This window comes from Melospiza georgiana, chromosome 2 (assembly GCF_028018845.1).
Source record: "Melospiza georgiana isolate bMelGeo1 chromosome 2, bMelGeo1.pri, whole genome shotgun sequence".
NCBI lineage: Eukaryota > Metazoa > Chordata > Aves > Passeriformes > Passerellidae > Melospiza > Melospiza georgiana.
This window is the reverse complement of record NC_080431.1, coordinates 94,976,803-94,996,332: the sequence shown is the minus strand read 5'-3', so window position 1 is coordinate 94,996,332 and position 19,530 is coordinate 94,976,803. Positions and strand designations below refer to the sequence as shown.

Sequence of the window (19,530 nt, the reverse complement as noted above, 5' to 3'; positions counted from 1 at the left end):
AATTCACCAAACCACTCTTGACATTTCCTCTACTGATTCTAACAGTTCTTGCAGATGTAACATGGCAAGAATCACACCTATGTATTTAGAGTTCAAGATCTGATTTCAGGTTTCTCTACAATCAACGAAATCCTTCATTCCATGGGTCAGAAATTATTTTCCCAGCACTAATAAAACACAGTGTGGAGAATTTATCTCTCTATATATAAATGCTTGTGGGTCAGACATTATTGTCCCTGACACTAATAAAACACAGTGTAGAGAATTGACCCCTTTTTTATTATATAAATGCTCGCAAGCAAGTGAAAAATGAGTATTTTCCACAGAATTCCAGCATATCTTACAAGTTACACTTGTACAATTAAACATCTCTTTCGCACTGAAGAAGTTCCTCTACTCCAGTCATCTCTTCATTCCCTGTTATCCTAATTTTACACAGGGAGAATGCACAACCTAACACATAAACTAGTGCCAAATCTGGACTATGTGTGCTCACTACTACTATGCATATTTGCCCATTGCTTTGGGCTTGGTTTCAGGTTTAAGGCAGGCAAGACTTGTGACAGTTTACAAACATGCCCTTGGATGGGGCTGGCAGCAATAAGGAAATAGTCTGAATGATTCCTCTGGGACATGTTGATATTCCCAGTCTTTGGAAATGGAAATCCTTCTGTTCAGTTCTCGATCCTTTCCCAGAAAAACAAAATGACTCACTAACAAAAGTGTTTGCACCTGCTTAAGAATTGTAGATAAATCTTTTTTCTGCCTGTGGAGGAGCTTTTCCAATGTGCAAAAGGAGCAAATTTGACATGTTAACATTTATTTAATCATTCCTAACAATGATGGGGCCTCCACACATATACAAATATATCTATCTATACAAACAATCCTTCACAAGAAAATCTGGACAAGCTAATTGTTTACCAACATTAAAAAAAAAAATTATCTTATCATTGCAATATTTCCTTCCAAATGTCTCAAACCTTGCAGCAGATGCAAATAGTTTCTGTCTTACTGCTTTATACAGAGCAAGTTAGAATAAACCCTTCATTTAGCAAAGCATTGCTGTGTCTTTTGAGAGGCTGCCTAGATGTGAGGAGAACTACAGAGAAGACAGATATCATTACCAGCTGAGATTGGTGGCATTTCTTGCATGCCAGATGTTGTGACTCCTGAAGAAAGAGGTTCCATTTCAACTAAATCTGGAAAGATAATCTTGTGTTAAAAGGTTTAATTGCCTCAGAGCTACCTGAATAACTCAGGACTTGGCCAACAGGTATGGTTTTGTTAAAATGGAAGCACAGGGAAGATTGCTGGAAGTCAGCTGGGCATTACTCTTTCTCATGGACTGTTAGGCTGGTGTGGAAGTCAATGGGGAAACCATTTTATTTATACTAATGAGAATTTTTATTACCTAATAATCTTAGAAATAAAACACCTTTGGATCCAGAAAGCAGTTAGGGAGCTTGCCTTTTAATGGAAACAGTACACAGAAATATGTGTAAGCTTTTTATTCCCTCTCAAACTAAGTTCTCTCAGCACAGGAAAAAAACCCCAAAACTAAGAAAGGCAGGTCTGCATCTGGGAATCTTAACAATGGGAAAACCAAACACAACCAACTAAAGGGAACTCTCATCTCTGCCTCTAATCCTTCATCCACAAAGATGAATAGTAAGTACAGATGAGAATCTAGTTACAACAGCAATAAATGTATGAATTACTGTGATGGTGACAACTAAAGCAATGCAAAACTTCCAAAAATAGTAGCAAGGATAAAAGAAAAAACAAAACAAAATTTTGAAACTATATTGAAATAAACTTTTGAATTTTACCCCATGCCATTCTAACACCTGAACCTCTGTAGTAATTACAGGCATGGGTATTTCCAAATCAGTAATATCGCTAGCTGCTGTTAAAAAAAAAAACCACAATAAAATAACCTGAGAAATAATTTAATATAAGTAAATTAAAAAGGAACATCTGGTGGAGAGAAACTTTACTTTCCACTGCTCTGCAAAGCATTTATTATTTTTTTGCTTATTTATTTAAAAATTAACCTCCTTTTCCATTTCAAATGCCATCACTAATTACTTAGCTGAAGATGTTAACTTGGGCATCCTCACCTCCCTAAGGCTACAGGAAAAATAATCTACTCCCAAAGCTATAACTCAAAGTATAGCTTAGTTGGAAAGGTCTGGCCTTAGTTATGTTGATTTACTTATTTTAAGACAATACATAGGAAAAAAATCACAGCAAACTGTTTGCAAAAAATTGACAGGATGAAAGAAATGAAAATATCACAAAAAAGCACGGTATTGTACCTGACTGGAACAGGCTTAAGCCTTGCAAAATTTAAATCCTTTCCTGACACAGCTCTTTGATCAATACTGTATCATTCTACAAGCTACTTGCAGACTTCCTTTAAACTTGTGCTCTGCCTGATCACAGGAATGAGAATGGTGACACAGGAGTGGAAAAAATAAGATGTAGGGCTACACCCACGGCAAGGGGTATGCAATGTCTGTCTGAAATCACCAACATGGAAGCAGCAAAGAACTTTTCATCACCAACCAATCAAAAGGGTATAAAAGGCTTTTGAAAGAATATTATTATAATTTACCAGTGTCTGGTATTTCTGAAGCTGTAAAAGTCTGGGGAGTAGAAATAACATGAAGAAAGTCATGTGAAGCTGGAAAATAAAAGCAAAAATAATGCTGTATTGTTTTGAAGTGATAAAAAACCTTCTGCAACATCATATTCCTTCATAAGCTGACAAAACTTCTGGGTAATACTTAACATGTTATGTTGCACAGAAAGACAAGTCTGAAATGTACAATAACTGATTAAGTTATTGACTTGGAAATTATTTCCAAAAACACTCATCATTGCATAATGCATTTTTGGACCAAATTTTTATCAGACTCACATAAAAAGGTGACATACAGACTTCAAAAGTGAAAATACAAGGCTATTCAAAATAGGAGAACATATTATTAATAAAAAGTAGCAAACTGTGACTGCATGGAATTTTTTTCTAGGATCAGGAAGAACAATATCCTGGTGCTAAAACTGGAGAAGGAAAAAGGATGACAAAACAGGAGCTGGACCAAATGAAACATAGAAACTGCCTTTTGTCAGACATGTGAACAGCTAACTATTGTAACCAATCTTCCCCTCAGTAAGGGATTTTCTTCAATGTTAATTTCTTCCAAAAACATATGCAACAGGCATTATACTATTGGCATGCTAATGAAATCTTTCCAACTGGCTCTCATCTTATTATTCTTTTTCATTATTTTGGAAAACTGCCAGTTGCCCCAGGCAAATAACATCTATAAAATAATAGAAACACATAACAGAAATTTTGTAAGGGCCAACTAGAAAGCATCTGAATCTTCAGTGATATGTTTTTATAGTACCACTTCAGAAATCTGGGCAGAATTATATCTCTGTTTATACAGAAAGGCTAAGAGATGAGTGATCGTTTCAAAATATGTTGGAATTTCTTCAGTTCTCATTAATCTCTTAGAACTCAGAATCCTTCAGCAAATCAGGATATTCTATTTATGAAACTCAGGTGTGGACAGTCCTATTTAAATTTGATATTTACAGTAAGTCCAATTTACATTTAAAACTAAGAATTGCATGCTGTTGCCAAACATGGAAAAGCCCCTGAACTACTAGCTTAGTATTTCACATAGAATGTCATAAAGAGACCTAATACTTGATGCAGTGCTTTCATACCCACAGTTATTCTTCATTTATGTTAAACTGAACAAACTATTCCATGAGGGGCACCGTCTCCTCCAAAAATTCCCAACTGTCAGGAGGATTAACCTCATGAGAACCATTACCGGGTCGAGTTGGTTGCACTTCCATGGTACTGGATGGCTTGGGTCCTGAAGAAACAGTCTCTTTTTCCTCAAAAGCTGAAAAAAGAATCTAAGCTTAAAATGCTGAGAGAGCTGTGATTTGATGGATTAGCATCAAACACTGAGCAAAGGCTGTGCATTTCCAGATGGTGCCAACGCTAAGCTGAGCAAGACAGCAGATGGCCTCAAGTGAGATGTGAGACAATGGCTGCGACAAGGGGAGGGGATGGCTGGAAAATACAGGCTTCTGGCCTTGGAATGCAAGTGCCACATGCTTGAAAGAAGTCTTACCAGCAAGGAATTCTCTCTTATTAAATTTTCTGGGTAAGGGCTGCAGCTATACCGAAAGAATAAGATGATGATGAGATATGACTGTGTTTGGGCAGTTTATAAGCTGACAACAGATACATTCTTCAGGTGGTTACACAGACACAAGAATGGTGAATAAACAGCTCTCTGTGAATGTTGGTAGCCAAGATTAAAATTTGCAGATCTATATGATGCCAAGATAATGGAAAAAAATCACAGAACTAATCTGCTAATTACCCATTTCCATCTCTTTTTTTCCTGCAGAAGGTAGAGATATGGATTTCAAGTCTGGACTCTGAGTAGCTAAGAGCAAACATGAAACAAAATTTTATCATTCCAAGACAGACTCTTTTGGCAAGTGATACAAAATCTAATTTCAACTGTAGCTAACAAGGGTTTTTCCGTTTGAATGTCTCTTTGCTACATTAATTTCTACCCAATTCATATTTAGCATACCCTACCTAATCAAACTGAATCCTTATTAAATGAGAGGATTTTACTCACAGCAAGGCAGCTACAACACAACATTTGATATTCACGCCACTTGCAGGTCTCTAGTCACTACTGCATCATGTATAACTATTTTTAAAGAAGTTGTAATGGCAAAAGATAAGAGAAGAGTAGTACAATCAAATCAGTGAAATAATTGTTGAAGTTAGTAACAACACCTACTAGCTGTTATCTGTGATGAGGATTATTACAAAGATCTGGTTTCTTCACTTTGAAGTGTGGATAACCTGAAGTGTGCTTTAATGAAAATGGAGTCAAGATGGAATTGGGCACTCTTACTCTAAAGCCATCCTGAACAAGCTTCCACCATGTGCAGGTTTTGCACTGCTGCACTGCTACTGATCCCACTTAACTGTGTGAACTGGTCAGTAAGTACTTTTTCTGTTAAAACCCCCATTCAAATAATTAGGTGCATTGTTCATTTCCAGTATGGGAAATATGAATATCCATGTCAAAAAGTGAACAGCTTTTTTTTCACACATTGGATCTGCTTTCCCATTTACCTTCAATCTACCTTATCACATTAACAATTTGGATCCTGGGTTACTATCCTGATATAGCTGAACTCAGCAGTTCAACTGGATGATCACTGCAGGTCCCTTTCAAATGAAACCATTCTATTCTATATGTCTAGAGAAGAAAACACTGCCAACAAAAGCCATATGATTCACAAGCTTCCATTGATCCATGAACACCCAGCAAGAGCTATAAGAGATCTTCCAAAGGCATCAGAACATTGAAGGCATGTACACAAAGCTATCTTTTCAGAAACATTTGAATCCAAAAAGATACTGACCACACAGGAAGTTTACAAAACAAAGGAGAGATCTCCCTCTAGCACAATCCAGATAGAAAAATAAACAAAAAATTCTTCAGGGGAGCTAGGGCAGAATACAGGTCACACACAGTTGAACTTCATAAACTAAATTTTGCTTGCTATGCTGGTTTTATGACAGCAGGTGATCAAAGCATGCAGAGGCACAGCGCAGAGAAATCTCCTCTGTATAACCACGCCCTGACTCTCACAGAACATCTTTCACTTCAGCAGTGATTTCATGGAGAGCACAGATGCTCCCTTCTACCCACTGGCTTGGCCTAACCTCTCATAATGAAATCCCACTTTTGCCAAGTGGAACTATTCAAAGGGAATGGAGGACACGAGAACAAAATCATAATAAATACTTGAATGAAACACTTCTTTTTTCCTCAAATGTTGCTATTATTCCACCTTTTCCACTGAGACAAACATAGGATTAGATTGTTCTTTTTTTTATAGAAAGAAAAAATATTTTACATCCCTAATAATTTTCAGTTTTCCAACTACACTTATAGCAAATAGGTTCTTAAATCACTGTGTTTCTCTTTTTCCAGTGCTGCTTCTAATTGGATTTAACCAAATGTCTCTCCCCATCCCCTCAAAGATATCTGGAAAAGAGTTGTCAAAAGAATCTAACCAATTAAGAACAGATTATGAAGATAATTTTCATGTTCTTGAGAATCTACTTCAAATATGCATTTCAAGAACTAAGAGGCATTCCTGGAAATTATTTTAAAATTTTGCTGACTAGATTATGCCATCCTAATAAGCCCGCATTATTCTATAATAACTTCTTGACTAATGCTTAATGACATAGAAATGAATCTGATTCAAGGGCCCTCCAGGTAACAAGTGTAATAGCTGTTAATACTGAAAGCAGCAACAAGCAATACTTTTGGTAGAAGGAGCTAATTTAACACAAACACAGAGAAAATATGGGCCTGTTATGAAATCAGAGGTCTTGAGCAAGGGAGACACAATGGTACACAAAGGTACAATGTAGAGGAGTGGAGGCAGGAGATGGTGAGAGGTGGGACTGAGGTTGGCACAGGACACCCCCTGCCACAAACAGCTCAACAACATCAGTTATAAAAACTGCACACTTGGAACTGGACAAAAATTAGTTCAGGGTAACAACAAGGACAAGAAATAATATCAACCATGCACAAATGGTCCCCCATATGGTGAGCTCACATCTGAGAGATCTCCCAGCAGAAGAAAGTAAGGAAGAAGGGAAGAGGAACAAAGCATCCACACAAACATCATGTTCTTCCCAGCACAGGACTCCAGATTCTCATAACTTGCTGAAATATCCCCACTCATCACCAACACAAGCATCAAAGCTCCGGGTTTAGGGTCCAATTACATAACAAAGGGGTGACATAGCACGCAAAAAAGGGCACAATATAAGTCACTTGTGCATTACTGTTCTAATTACATTACTTCTCTTATTGGAGCAAGCTTTGTGAAGATATTTTTTCATAAAAGTTTACTCATATTTACAAAGAAAGTAATTACCAAGTTCTGTCAATGGACTTTTTGGAGCATCAGGGATTCTGGATCCGGAAGGAGGTAGCTGTATTTCGTTAGAAGCTACGATAAGAAAAATAACCAAAAGGTCTCTTGATTAAGAATAATACAAGGCATAACATGGATTTATGTTTGTCTTCTGGACCACTCATTCCTGAAAAAAATGATAATTAATAAAGAAAAGAAAAAGTGGTTCCAACCTAGAAAAAAACCACATAAATTGCCACTTAAAAAGGTATGTGGAATATGAAGGAAGCCCTTTCTTCCCTACTTGTTAAACAAATATCTATCAGTCATGGGAATTTGACAATGAACATCTGTAAGTAACTACAAGCACCTAGTTTAAAATTAATCAATGATCCATCTTGATTAGTTTTCATATTTTAATCTTTGAAACATAGCATAACCAAGGAAAGTTGAGTATGGTTAAAAAAGGGTAATTGGAAATTAAAATGAAATTAGATTGACTGCTGGTTTTTCTTCAGTAAATTCTGGAAATCTGCTGTCAAATTTAAATGAAAAAAGAAAAAAGTGCAAGTAAGACACTAATGTGAATCCATAGGATTGTGTAAAATGCATTTATTGAGAAGCATTAGCAGTCCTCTTCATGGGAAGATCTGCATTTCGGTCCTGCAAGCATTCCTGGTCATTTCCTATAGCATACAGCCTCCTGAATGGAGGTTAGCTGTGCTATAGGAAAATCTAAGTGAAGTTTTTTAAAAAATAGAATTAAACACAACCTCAAGTTCATAATTTTGCATGGCTCAGGGAAGAAAATACAAGCAATAAAATCATCATTAGAGAATTCAGAATTCTGAATAACTGAACTTAATAAGTGTTACACCAAATCACAAAACTAACCATACAACATTGAGATTAAAAAATTTAAAAATCAGTAGAGCTTCTCCTTCCTTCAAGACAAATACAGTTATATCCCATCATGTGCTATATAAAATTGTTCTTACTCATTCTGTTGGTGTTACTTAAAGAATCTGTAATCAGAAGAAAATCAAGGAGGTAATTATTTAAATTCTATCACTGAGGTCAATTCTACAGATGGACATTTTATGTTATGTCAAACATGCAGATCACATAGACAGAAAGCAGTAATTTTGAAAATCAAATTGAATCACGCAGTGAAATCCGTGAAAGCCACAGTGCAGCCAGAGCTAGGTACATCCTGCTTTACAATTCATTCCACTATTAGTCACTGAAACCACAAAAGAAACCAGAATATATTAATCAGGACTTCCTTTGGAGCCAAAACAAAGAGGATGCAGCAAGAAGTAGAAAAATTCTGCTGAAAATAAAAAAGTATTTAATGCAGAAAGAATGTAAAAAGAAGAAAAATTAGTTACCCGGGATCTTTTGAGTTTGCACCAATTTAGGTTTAGGCGTCGATCTAAAGTCTTCAGGTCCATGTGTTTTCTCAGGCTGAGCTAGAAGAAAGAACCTTAATGTAATTTAAAATCCCCTTGAACTTCTCTTTATTTACTACCCAAAGCCTGATGTTTTTCTTATCACCATTTCATGTCACATCATTAGAACGATTTCTACAGCAGCTCAACTCCATCATGATTTATATTTACTTTTGTTTCCAGATGTGAAATCTATATGATGCTTTGGATTTATTTTGCTGCAGTTTTATATTAACAAAAGAAAATAAAAGTCACAAACAGCAAAGTTAAGGTCAGAAACTCACACTGTACTTTTGTTACAGCCTCTTAAATTCATTACAATAGATTGTAAACAAGATCCATTATATCATAAAGCAATTTACACAAAATATTTGCAAATATATTCCCTGTTATTCAGAATGGGTTTCAATCCTTTTAATATAAAAATTTTCAGGAATGTAATAAATACTCACCTGTAATATCTCAGAATTATTACTAATCTCAGAAAATTACTAATTTTCTAGTAATGATAGAATTTGTTATAGAATAGGTTTTGATTTCCATTCATTCTTCTAATTGCACATTTTTAGAATAATACATAGGCAGTTTATTAAACAGCAATTAAATATACCTAAACTGAATTGCTGGCCATATTTTAATGTACTACTGCACAACTATACTCTGCAAGCTGTTTCACATAACAATTAATGCCAATAGGAATTCAGTCAAGGTCAATTCTTTCCTCTGCATCTTGCTGGAGATCCCAGAGGTGTTTAATGAGTCATGCAGTACCCAGAATTGGTCATCTAAGACTGTAAAATGACATGAATATAGAACACAGAATGGTAAGGGCTCAGCCTTGAATGCCACAAGCACATTAATGCCCTCCACAGAGCAAATTGCACAGCATTTAGTGCATGTAGCTACTTGGAAGAGATCTTTAATATTGATGGTTGGCATTAATATTGCACTAAGTTTTAGTATTAATTTAATAAAAGATTGTTTTCTTTTTGAGACACATTAGAAGAAATTTTGGTTTTTCCACAATCTATTTAACACACTTCAAGCCAGAGCTGGTCATGGAGGTTTATAAGCTTCTTACTTCATTTAGTGAAAAAAAAAAGTGCTGTTTCCCACATTCTAAAGAGTGGGATTCAGATGCTATCACAGTTACAATTACACTGTTTTCTAGTTTGGAGAATGTGTCAAACAGTCTGGAGCCTTTACAGATGCTGCTTTGTTATGGCTCAACTCATCTTCTAAGTCAGCCACAGTGCAGTCACTGCCATCAGTGTAAGGAGGAATTCATTGTCCAGAGAAGGCAGAAAAATTTCCCTCTGTGCAACTTGTGGGAGAGAATTCACTCATAAGAAATACTGAAGGAATAACTAACTACCTGTACCTCAGGAGCAGTTCAAAATCTAAAATTTCTTGTTGGTGAGGTGCAATAATGAAAAAACTCTCAAAACACAAGCAAATACAGAACTCATGATGTTCTTAATTTTTTCTTTTTTTGAGGTCAGAGAGTTTACACTAAAATGAAATGTATCTTTGCTGAGCAAGCTGAACAAGATAAAATATGCTTAGAATTAGAACAAAAGAAACCAAGCTCTTAGTTTTGCACAAAACATTGCAGGTATGACATGAAAATAAGATGGATATTTTTGTTAAAAAGAAGATACAGGAAGAAGAAAATTTAGGCTCTGAAAGCAAAATTAGAGAAAAGAAATTCCTCTGATTATTCCAGGGCAGCAGACAAGTTAGGCCTATTATAGTGGTTCTGCAAAGTAAAGCATTAACACAGCCAAGTTACTTTATCATCACAGCATGGAACACAGCAAGAATGCACCTAGACAATGCTTCTTAAGCTCTTTTCTCTGATTTCTCTTGATTCTCTTTTCATTTTCATGATGATGAAAGACATTATGATGAAAACATTAATCTCACTCCTGATATACCCTGTGAGCACAAGGGGAACTCTTCAGGGGGCAGAATGAGGACAGGAGGAACAGAACTTGGGAGACATGGCAACAAAGGAGTTATTTAAACTGAACATTAACCCTGGTTGATGGATTCACAGGTGGCACTTCTCATGTCAAGCCTATTCCATATTTCACAAACCTAATTCACGAAATTTGTAGCATAATGCCTCACATAAATAACTAGCTTTCTTTTTTTGTGGTTTTTTTGGTTTTTTTTTAATTTAAAAAAAAGGAGAAACTAGTTCTTTCATCTCCCAGACTAATGTGCTCATATTTCTAAGGGTTGGTGAGCTCCAATTTCCCTGTGAAGTTAATAGAAAGACACATTTGGCAGAGGAAAAAAAAAGTTGTAGCAGCAGTTTGAGGTATATTAGACAACAATTCAAAGATTGAGGAAAACACAAGAGATTTGAGCTGCTGTGTTAAGAATAAATGACTTCTGAGTGGAAAATATTGTAACAAGCCTGGCAAAGACAAAGAATGAAAGAGCTTACTAACTAGTCTTTCCATGGAAATGCATGCCAAGGGAGGGGAGGATTGAAATTAAGAAAATGATGGGATTCCTGGTAGACAAATACATGAGAAAAAGTTACTAAACTGTGTGACATCACAGAACACACCCTTTGATGAAGAGCCAGTGGAAGACAAGTGCAGCCCAGCTCACAGAGCCTTTCAGATGGACTGCTTGCTGAAATACTTGGAGCTCCCTTTTTCCCTTCTAGCATGGCTGATGACACAACAGCCTGCTAAAGCACTGTGCTCTTGCCAGTCTGGCACCAGTCCTTAAACCCTCCACAGCAAATAATTATTATGCCTTACTCAAAGAATCCAGGATGATTTTTCAAATAGCAATGTTCAGAATTAAATATAATGAAGTAGATCCTATTGCTAAACTCAATTAATTATGTCTATATACTAAACTCAATTAATTATGTCTATATACTAAACTGTTTAAATGCATTCCTTGAAAAGGGTTGCAAGGTTGGTGCTCAGATCTCTCACCTAAGCCACTCATAAAAGAATACTTCAGCATTTTAGCCAGACAAGTTCTTTTTCCATGTTCCATGGCAAGACCTGAAGAGCATTTTTCTTTTAAAGGATTAATTTGCACTTCCCTGTTTCCTGACTTCTTCTTTTTTTTTTTCTCTTTAACTGAAATACTGTAACCACAATGGAGTGTGACATACTCTAACACGAGGCACTGGTGCTGAGATCAACAAATAATATATGAAAGGAATGGTCACGAAAGGGAAAAAAGTCATGGAAGGAAAACCACAAAGGAAGCTTGAAATGGAAGAGGAAAATTCTAAATATTTCCATAAGTAACTATTGGTGTGAGAGCAATAAGAATGTGTTTAGTTGTAACAAATTGTTACAAGAAAAGAGAGTACTTGCCAATTATTATCAGAGCAATGACAATTTCTCCAACTTCATAAACATACAGTTCTGTGCCATGTCTAGACATGGCATTGTTTATGGTCAGAAATTCTACATGTTGGTACATAAATATAATTACAGAACACTCCCCTCCTCATCTGCCACCTTTCACTCTTTAGCTCACTGACCAATACATTCCATCAACAAAGAACGACACATTTTGATTAGAGGAATGCAAGCTTGAGGGCTGAGATTTGAGGACATGGATTCTGATGGAGAACCAACCATACAAATGTATTCAGTTCTCACTTTCACAAAAAATGGCAAATACACTTCCAGATTGCCAGTTCTTAAACAGCCATTACTTAAACAAGCTAAATAATCTAGTAACATAATAAAAAAAATTAATTCCACAAGAGACCTTGAACTGTAAGAGAAAACAAACCAATCAAACAACCTAAAAACTCCTTACAGCTTTCTGAAAAGGATCCACACATTTTCAATGCATCCTTTGATAATAAATTCTTGTGAAGAGGCATAGATTTTTTCCCCTCTTAATATTTAGGATGAACAGAAAAGAGCTATCCCTGTGAAGGTTTTGCAGACAGGAAGGAATAATTTAAAGCAGAATTTGGAAAATGTGTTTATCTATTGAGTAGAAAATTAGGTTCTAACATTTTCACAGAAGAAAAAAAGATGGAGCAGTTAGTCTGAAAGATTGTTATCAATGATCACAGGATATTGCTGCATTTCTTTACACCTTTTTTAATTCCCTATTTATTTTTTGAAGGGTTTTTAATTCTGCTTTGTTTTTTTTTAAGACTAAGGTGCTATGATGAAGTTAAGCATAGCATTTTTTTATATACTTAAGGAATAAAATAAACACAACCATATTTAAGGGCAGTATCTGTCTGAGTTGTGAGATGTCAAAGAAACCACATGCTACACTACTCCATCCAGCCAGGAAAGACTTGACAGACAGAAGAGAATAACTCCAGCAAGGTCACATAATATGTCTAAACCAAACCAAAGCAAACTTTGGTCATTGTTTCCTCAAATTCCTTTTTAGTTTTAAATTCTTGCCACTGCTCAAGCATCCCTTCTTCCTTTCAGCAAAGCAGTTGGCAGAAGGCAGCTCTTGTCTCTTGTGACAGCAGAACCAAAACTTCCAAATCAGTTATAGGATTAGGTTCAGACTATAGAAAATGAAGATAGGCATATGCCTCCTTAAGCAATTCTGAAATGTGGGTCAATAAAGTGAGTGATAAGTGATCTTCATCATTTGACTCTGAACAATTCAGCTCTTTCCAATCCTTTCCTCCCTCACCCCCAGACTGAAATGTTCAAACATATGACTATACTTGTCATACAAATTCATAAAGTAGTCTGTGTCTCACAAAAAAACTCACTTTGCCATTTTTCAAATTTCAAGGCACCCATCATGCCACAAAGTATAATTCTAATTCCAAGTAGTTTTAGAAACTTAATAATTATTTCACCTGAAACTTTTGTCCAGAGTTGGATTCAGATTTTTTATCCACATTACCACTCCTTGCTAATTCAGCCACTATCCTCCTGTTTTCCAACTACTATTTTAACTGTAGAGCACAAAGATGGGTTTCATTTTAGTTTATGTATTTGGCAAATATATTCCACAGAGTTTCTAAAAACAGAATTTTCATTACCTGGAAGGGACTGTGGGGAGATTTCTTGAACTTCTGGTGTTTTGGATTCAGCAGGCCATACTCCAGTTTCATTCTTAGCTAAAAGAACAGGCATTAGAGAGTAATTACAAAGATGTATCTGCTCTCTTTTACCACAGATTTATTTCTGTCTCACTTTAGTTTGACTAAGTAAGCCAACATGGATTAATGTGGACAGCTGAATACCTTTAGGACCCAATGAATTTCCACTGCACAATCACTGCAAGCTATGTTAAACACATGTGGTTTTGGTTTTGTTTTGTTCATTAAAAGATATTTTGAAAATAAAAATTTACAGTGAGGATTTAATGACTTATGAATCATTATTTTCACAGTGCAAAATGGTTTTCAGCATTTCTCATTTGTTTAGCATTTCTGCTTACCCAGTTTTTTCCTGGATGCTTGAGGTATGTCATCTATTGTCAGGAGAGGAGGAAGTTTCTGCTGACTTTCATTGAGACCTGGAACAATTAGGTGCACTACAGAGAAAGATGTATGCCATTAATTCCAGAAGACATGAAAGCACACAGTCTGCTCTCTGAGATGAGTAACTACTACTGAACCACTGGGAGCTCAGGCTGAATATTTGGAAAATGAATTTGTTCTATCCTGTAATTATCTATCCCATTTTGTGCTATTTGCCCTTTATACCACTTCTTCTATCACCACCATCTCATGATTTATCAGAGTTGGAAAGCCTTTGACTCTGGAACACACAACTCAGCATCACAGATACTGGGGTAGATTCTGTCTGGTGGGCCGAGTGGGCTCAACACCAGACTGGGTTTGTATGTATGTGTTTGACTCACATCAATACACTGAAAATCACACAAAGAAAGCTTCAGCCAAAGTTAAGCAGTCATAGAAAATATGTAAAGGGATAAACAATAAATCCAGGAATAAATCAGTCTCAAGGTACATGGTGCAGTGAGCCTTTCATGGAAATTTCAGGCAGACCAGTAGTTCATCACACTGTATGACAGACATTCCCCTGGTTTAATGTTCTAAGCCAATATTGCATATTCTTATAGGTGAAACAAGAACAAAAAGCATGAAACTGAATGGCTTGGAGGGAAACAGTAATGCCCTGAGATCTAACATCAATTTCTAATTGCAAGACTTCTGTAGTTTAATATATCAGGTTTGTGACTGGAGATGTGAAGTTACTGTGCTACCTGAAAAGCCCAGTAAGAACAATCCCTCATCTCAACAAGATCTTTGCCATAGAACTTCATTTGAAGTATGAAATAACTCCTTGACTTAAACAACCACAGTTTCTTCTTTTAAATACAATAACAATTAAATGATTCTACTTCAATTAAGTAACAACATTCTTGAACCATCTGTACCGCCATAAAATGCAACAAATATTGTCTGCACCAGCTGCAAAATACCCTTTGATATGCAAGGAAAAACAATTAAGATCAAGAAAATTACAAGCATTTGCGCAATTCTACGTTTCAACCAGGGGTTAAGAGAAATAATAAAAGTATCTTCTAGTCACCTAATATTGCTCCTGGGAGAGAGGAACTATCTGGTGCTTTTGACTGCGTCCGATTTTGAATAACTGTGGAGACAACACAGGGATATTAAAAGATAATTAAAACAACAATAACAACAACAAAACTGAAATAAGAAAAAAACACCCCTGAAACAAACCCCACCATTCTAAAAACCTTTCCTCAATTTGCAGATTAGGACACCATCCTAATCCTTCCTGCATTTACATTCAGTTTAAGAGACTGCAAACTCTGTTTTCTCTACATCGTCTCCTAACTGTGCATCTCTTTCCCCTGGCACATTAATTTTGGTGAAACTGAAATTCTGTGCTTATGTTATTATAGGGCCAGCTGCAGGACATCCCATTCCCCTGACACTCATTTTAGTCTCAAGTTACTCTTGCAGAGTATAAGAACACATTTTAAACAATGCACAAACTTACTTTGTTTGATTATTGTGACAGGGACCAATTTCTTATTATCACTCAGTATAATCTGAAAAAAGAGAAAAAATGGATAAAAGTAGTGCCTTGGGAGAACTGCCATAATAGTAATTGAACTGAGTAATAAAAATAGAGGATTCTAATCCAATACCACGCCTGTCCCAAGTTAACAGTGGATATGGCTCTGGCCCTGGTCCCTGATGGTTGTGCTTCAGTTCCCACGGGCTAATGTGGTAATATCACATTTTGATCTCCTTCTATCTGCTTGAGATGTTTTGCTTAATAAAACCACAGTATTTTAAAGCTTAGGAAATCCCAATTCTTTCTTCTCTTAAGGATCTCTACAGCACTCACTGGGGAGTAGTCCAGAATGCTGAAGAAAAGATGAAATTTAACTACAGGAAAACATGTGAAACATATGCAATTACAATTTGGTCACAGGACACAAATAATTTCTCAGGAATACTATATTTAGAACATAGACTATTCCAGAACCAGGTAAACATTTGTAAACCATCAGCACTCTTGGGTGCATAGCCTGATTAAAGTAGATTAGCTCAGAAAAATCTTATTTAGTGGAATTGTTTCCAAAGCACAAGCGTCCAGCCACCCACATCATTCTTAAATTTTTATGCTAAATACTTGGACTCTTATGCTGTTCATATCTCTTTGACCCAGATTACATCTTGCCTAAATGTGAATGTGAAATTATATTGATATCATAAAAAAAAAAAAGGAATACCTGAATGGACCGCACAGCTATTAAAAGAAAACAGCTGATAACAGAGGTAAGAATTATGAACAAATTCTGAAAGCTTAATAATACACTCAACTGATGAGAGAAGGTAGACTGTAATGCTAATGACATAAAAAAGCTACATACATTAAAAGGGAATTGTTTTAGTTATATTTGAGTTACAAGAAAGAAAATAACTCCTTCCATGCTAAATACATTATGCTGAAATCAGAACCAGACAATGTTAATTTTGTTCTTGATGACATCTGGCCTACTTCATGTGAAAGAACACTTGCATGAGAAGTCAGCCCTTGATGACAAAGTGCTAATCATCTACCTAAGGATAGCTATTTTTGTTCCATTCTAAATACTTGTGAAAAGCTTTAAAAACAATGGTTGGGTACACATTAAACACATACCAAAGTTTAAGAAGCTGGAAGAAGGCCAATCTCCACAAGTAAGAAGGACCTTTCCTTGGGGAAATGGATGGAGGCAACTTACTCTATGATCACTGTCTGCTACCTAATAGCAATTTTGCATTGGTAAGAACATGGCTCAATCATTGTCATTATATAAGGATAGAAATAATCTTCCTTCTTTATTTTTCCTTTTTTACATTTCCATTTTCTTTCCTGGTGAAAAAATTGTGTTGCAGATCATCTGCTTTTGAAGTAGCCCTCCTATTCATGTGACTAACAGATGGGATGGAATGCATTTGTTAGAAGAAGGTGGCCATTTTATTTTATTTCTCCTCAGAAGCCTTACAATCAAACAGCTCTTAAGGTGTAGTGAGTGCTTGTGTGACCTCTACTGTAGAACTTCTAATCATAATTACTATCAGCCTTTTTACTACTAAAAATTTCTTGTATGGACAGAAGCATTCTTTCTTTGCTGACTAATAATGGATGGCTACAATGATAGCAATATAAAAAACTCAAAATACATTTTAATATATTAAAAATGTAGTTTTTTCACTCAGGAATGAATAATTACATGAAATCCACATTCCCCAGCTGCTATAATTAGACTGCTCACCTGCATAAATCTGTAACCACTAACTTGTAATCTACCCATGCTGTCAAAGCCTTCTTCTCAGTTTCCACAAAGTGACTAATATTCCTAGTAATATTTACTACTTGTACAAACTATTTTGGAAATGTCAGCCCATCATCTGTAGGAATGGCACTATCAACTATATGTTTCAGATAGGGAACATAAAGCATACAGGTATTAGGAACATCAGTTATTTATACAGCTGCTGCCATCATGAAAGAAGATGGTAAATAACATATTCCTTATTTTCAGAGGAAAATGAGAGATGTAAATTATACCATAGGTCAGGCATCTCACTTCTTGCCATATACATACAGCATATTCTTACAGGACTGCAAATCTCAAATGTTCTGTGAAACAGCATATGGTAACATTACTTTAAGAGACTTGTTCTTTCTTTCTGTCTTGTATTCTGATACTTCAAAAAACCAAAACTAGCTGGCATGCACATAAGAGACTCCTCAAGGAAGGATCATAGTCAGTCTGGACTGAATAAGGTTTGGAAGAGCAGGAATATTTCCTTCTATAGTTTAACAAATGGTAGAAGCTGAGTCCTTTTTGGCTGGAAAATTGGAAAGGATCCCACCTTCCAGGCAAACATGAAACTAGAGGAACTTAACCAGAAAGAAGAGGAAATAAATTTCTACTGCATTTTTTCTGCCCTACCACTACCCATTGTTTATGAAAAGAAGAAGAATGACCATTTCTAGAACACTCCTTTTCTTCCACTCTCTCCTGAGTTGCTGCTCAAACAGCCCTGGGAGCTTAGACAAACTTAAAGGATGAAACTGCCAAAAGAAACACAAGATGATATGTGACTGATGTTGAAAGGGCAGAATGACTAGATGGGTTGGTAACGTTGTTTTAATAAACAGCCTTTAAAAATGTCCTTACAGAGAAGAGTTAGGACCATGTTGATATGAGTCAGTTGTGTCTTTGGAGCAAAATAAAGCACAAACAAACTTGGCCTAAATCACACTCATTCTGGCTTTGCATCAATGATCTGATCACACCACTGAACCATTCCCCACCTAGTGCTGTGGAAACCGAAGGAACAATGCAAACTATCTGCTTTTTGGCTTTTTGCACCACTAAAACAAGAATGATAAGAGAACAATTAGAATAATCTATGGTATGTTTTAATGATATTTCTGTGGAGGGTGATAAAGCAGTACTGCTCTGGAGCTGAGCCCTGTAAAGATCACAGAAAAGACTAGATGTTGGCTCTAGTCCTCCTTTCATACTTGAGCTGCGCAAATATTTGGAGAACTGGTTTAGCTCATTTTCTCAGGACTTCTCCTGCATAAATAGAATCCCTACTTGCACAGAAGCAGCATAACAGTCAGGGTTCTGGCACACAGGGTTTGCTAAGAGGAGCAAAGAAACTCAGCTTGCACTCCATGGCCCAGAGTGAATTCCCTGATCTCAGGCTGTGCAACTTTAAAGACGCTCGTGGGACCAAGGGGAAGAACAGTAAAGTTGACTTCATCAACATAATGAGATGAGCACCCTCCTGAATATCTAACCAACTGGATTTATATTACTCACAAATAAAAACCTTTTCTCCTGAACTCAAGACATAAGTATATTTCCAATAATGTAAGCATTCCACTGATCCTACTCTGTATGTAGTGCAATTATTGGAGTATTACTGCCCTAAGTGAATGGACGTGGCCTCAAGTTGCACTGGGGAGGTTTAGATCAGATATTAGGAAAACTCATTTTCACAGAAAGGGATGTCAAGCATTGGAAATGGCTGCCCAGGGAAACAGTAGGGAAATCATGCCTGGAAGTGTTCAAATACATGGATACATTGATACAGCAGAAGAGGACATGGTTTAATGGTAAACATGGTGGTGGTGCTGGGTTAGCAGTTGGACTTCAGGAACTTAAAGATCTTTTCTAACCTCATTGATTCTATGATTCTGAGCATTCCTAGAGGGAAATGTCTTTAATGAATTATGATTTGAGTCCTGAAGGAATTCCAGGTCCGATAATTACAGACCATTTACAATATTCTGAACTATGAAAAACAAACAATGAGAAAGCATGCATTACCATTTCCTACCATGAAAACATTTGGAAAATCTCAGAAGAGAATTGTGAAGAATGGGTTAGTCTTTTGTAATAATTAACACTCATGAGTTAACCCTCTAAAATCTTTAAAGACAGATTTCTACAACTTTTCTTGGGAAGTTATCCCATAGTCTGCCTCAGGGATAGTAACTTAAAAAGAAGCAGAAAAAAAAAGTCCTCCAGAAGATTAGATGCTGAAAATTGTACTCTGATTAAAACAAAAAGG

General features: G+C 36.2%; 1 protein-coding gene across 1 annotated transcript in view; it reads right to left on the bottom strand.

Moving 5' to 3' along the window:
• ABI3BP (ABI family member 3 binding protein) overlaps positions 1-19,530 on the bottom strand; it is a 138,300-nt gene that overhangs the window by 74,288 nt on the left and 44,482 nt on the right. Inside the window, exons 7-16 of the mRNA XM_058044929.1 lie at positions 15,440-15,491; positions 15,002-15,064; positions 13,881-13,976; positions 13,480-13,557; positions 8,397-8,477; positions 7,027-7,101; positions 4,419-4,484; positions 3,855-3,929; positions 2,621-2,689; positions 1,128-1,202 (exon numbers count right to left, since the gene is read on the bottom strand). Of these exons, the coding sequence (XP_057900912.1) occupies positions 1,128-1,202; positions 2,621-2,689; positions 3,855-3,929; positions 4,419-4,484; positions 7,027-7,101; positions 8,397-8,477; positions 13,480-13,557; positions 13,881-13,976; positions 15,002-15,064; positions 15,440-15,491 (730 nt within the window). The remainder of the gene's footprint in view (positions 1-1,127; positions 1,203-2,620; positions 2,690-3,854; positions 3,930-4,418; positions 4,485-7,026; positions 7,102-8,396; positions 8,478-13,479; positions 13,558-13,880; positions 13,977-15,001; positions 15,065-15,439; positions 15,492-19,530) is intronic.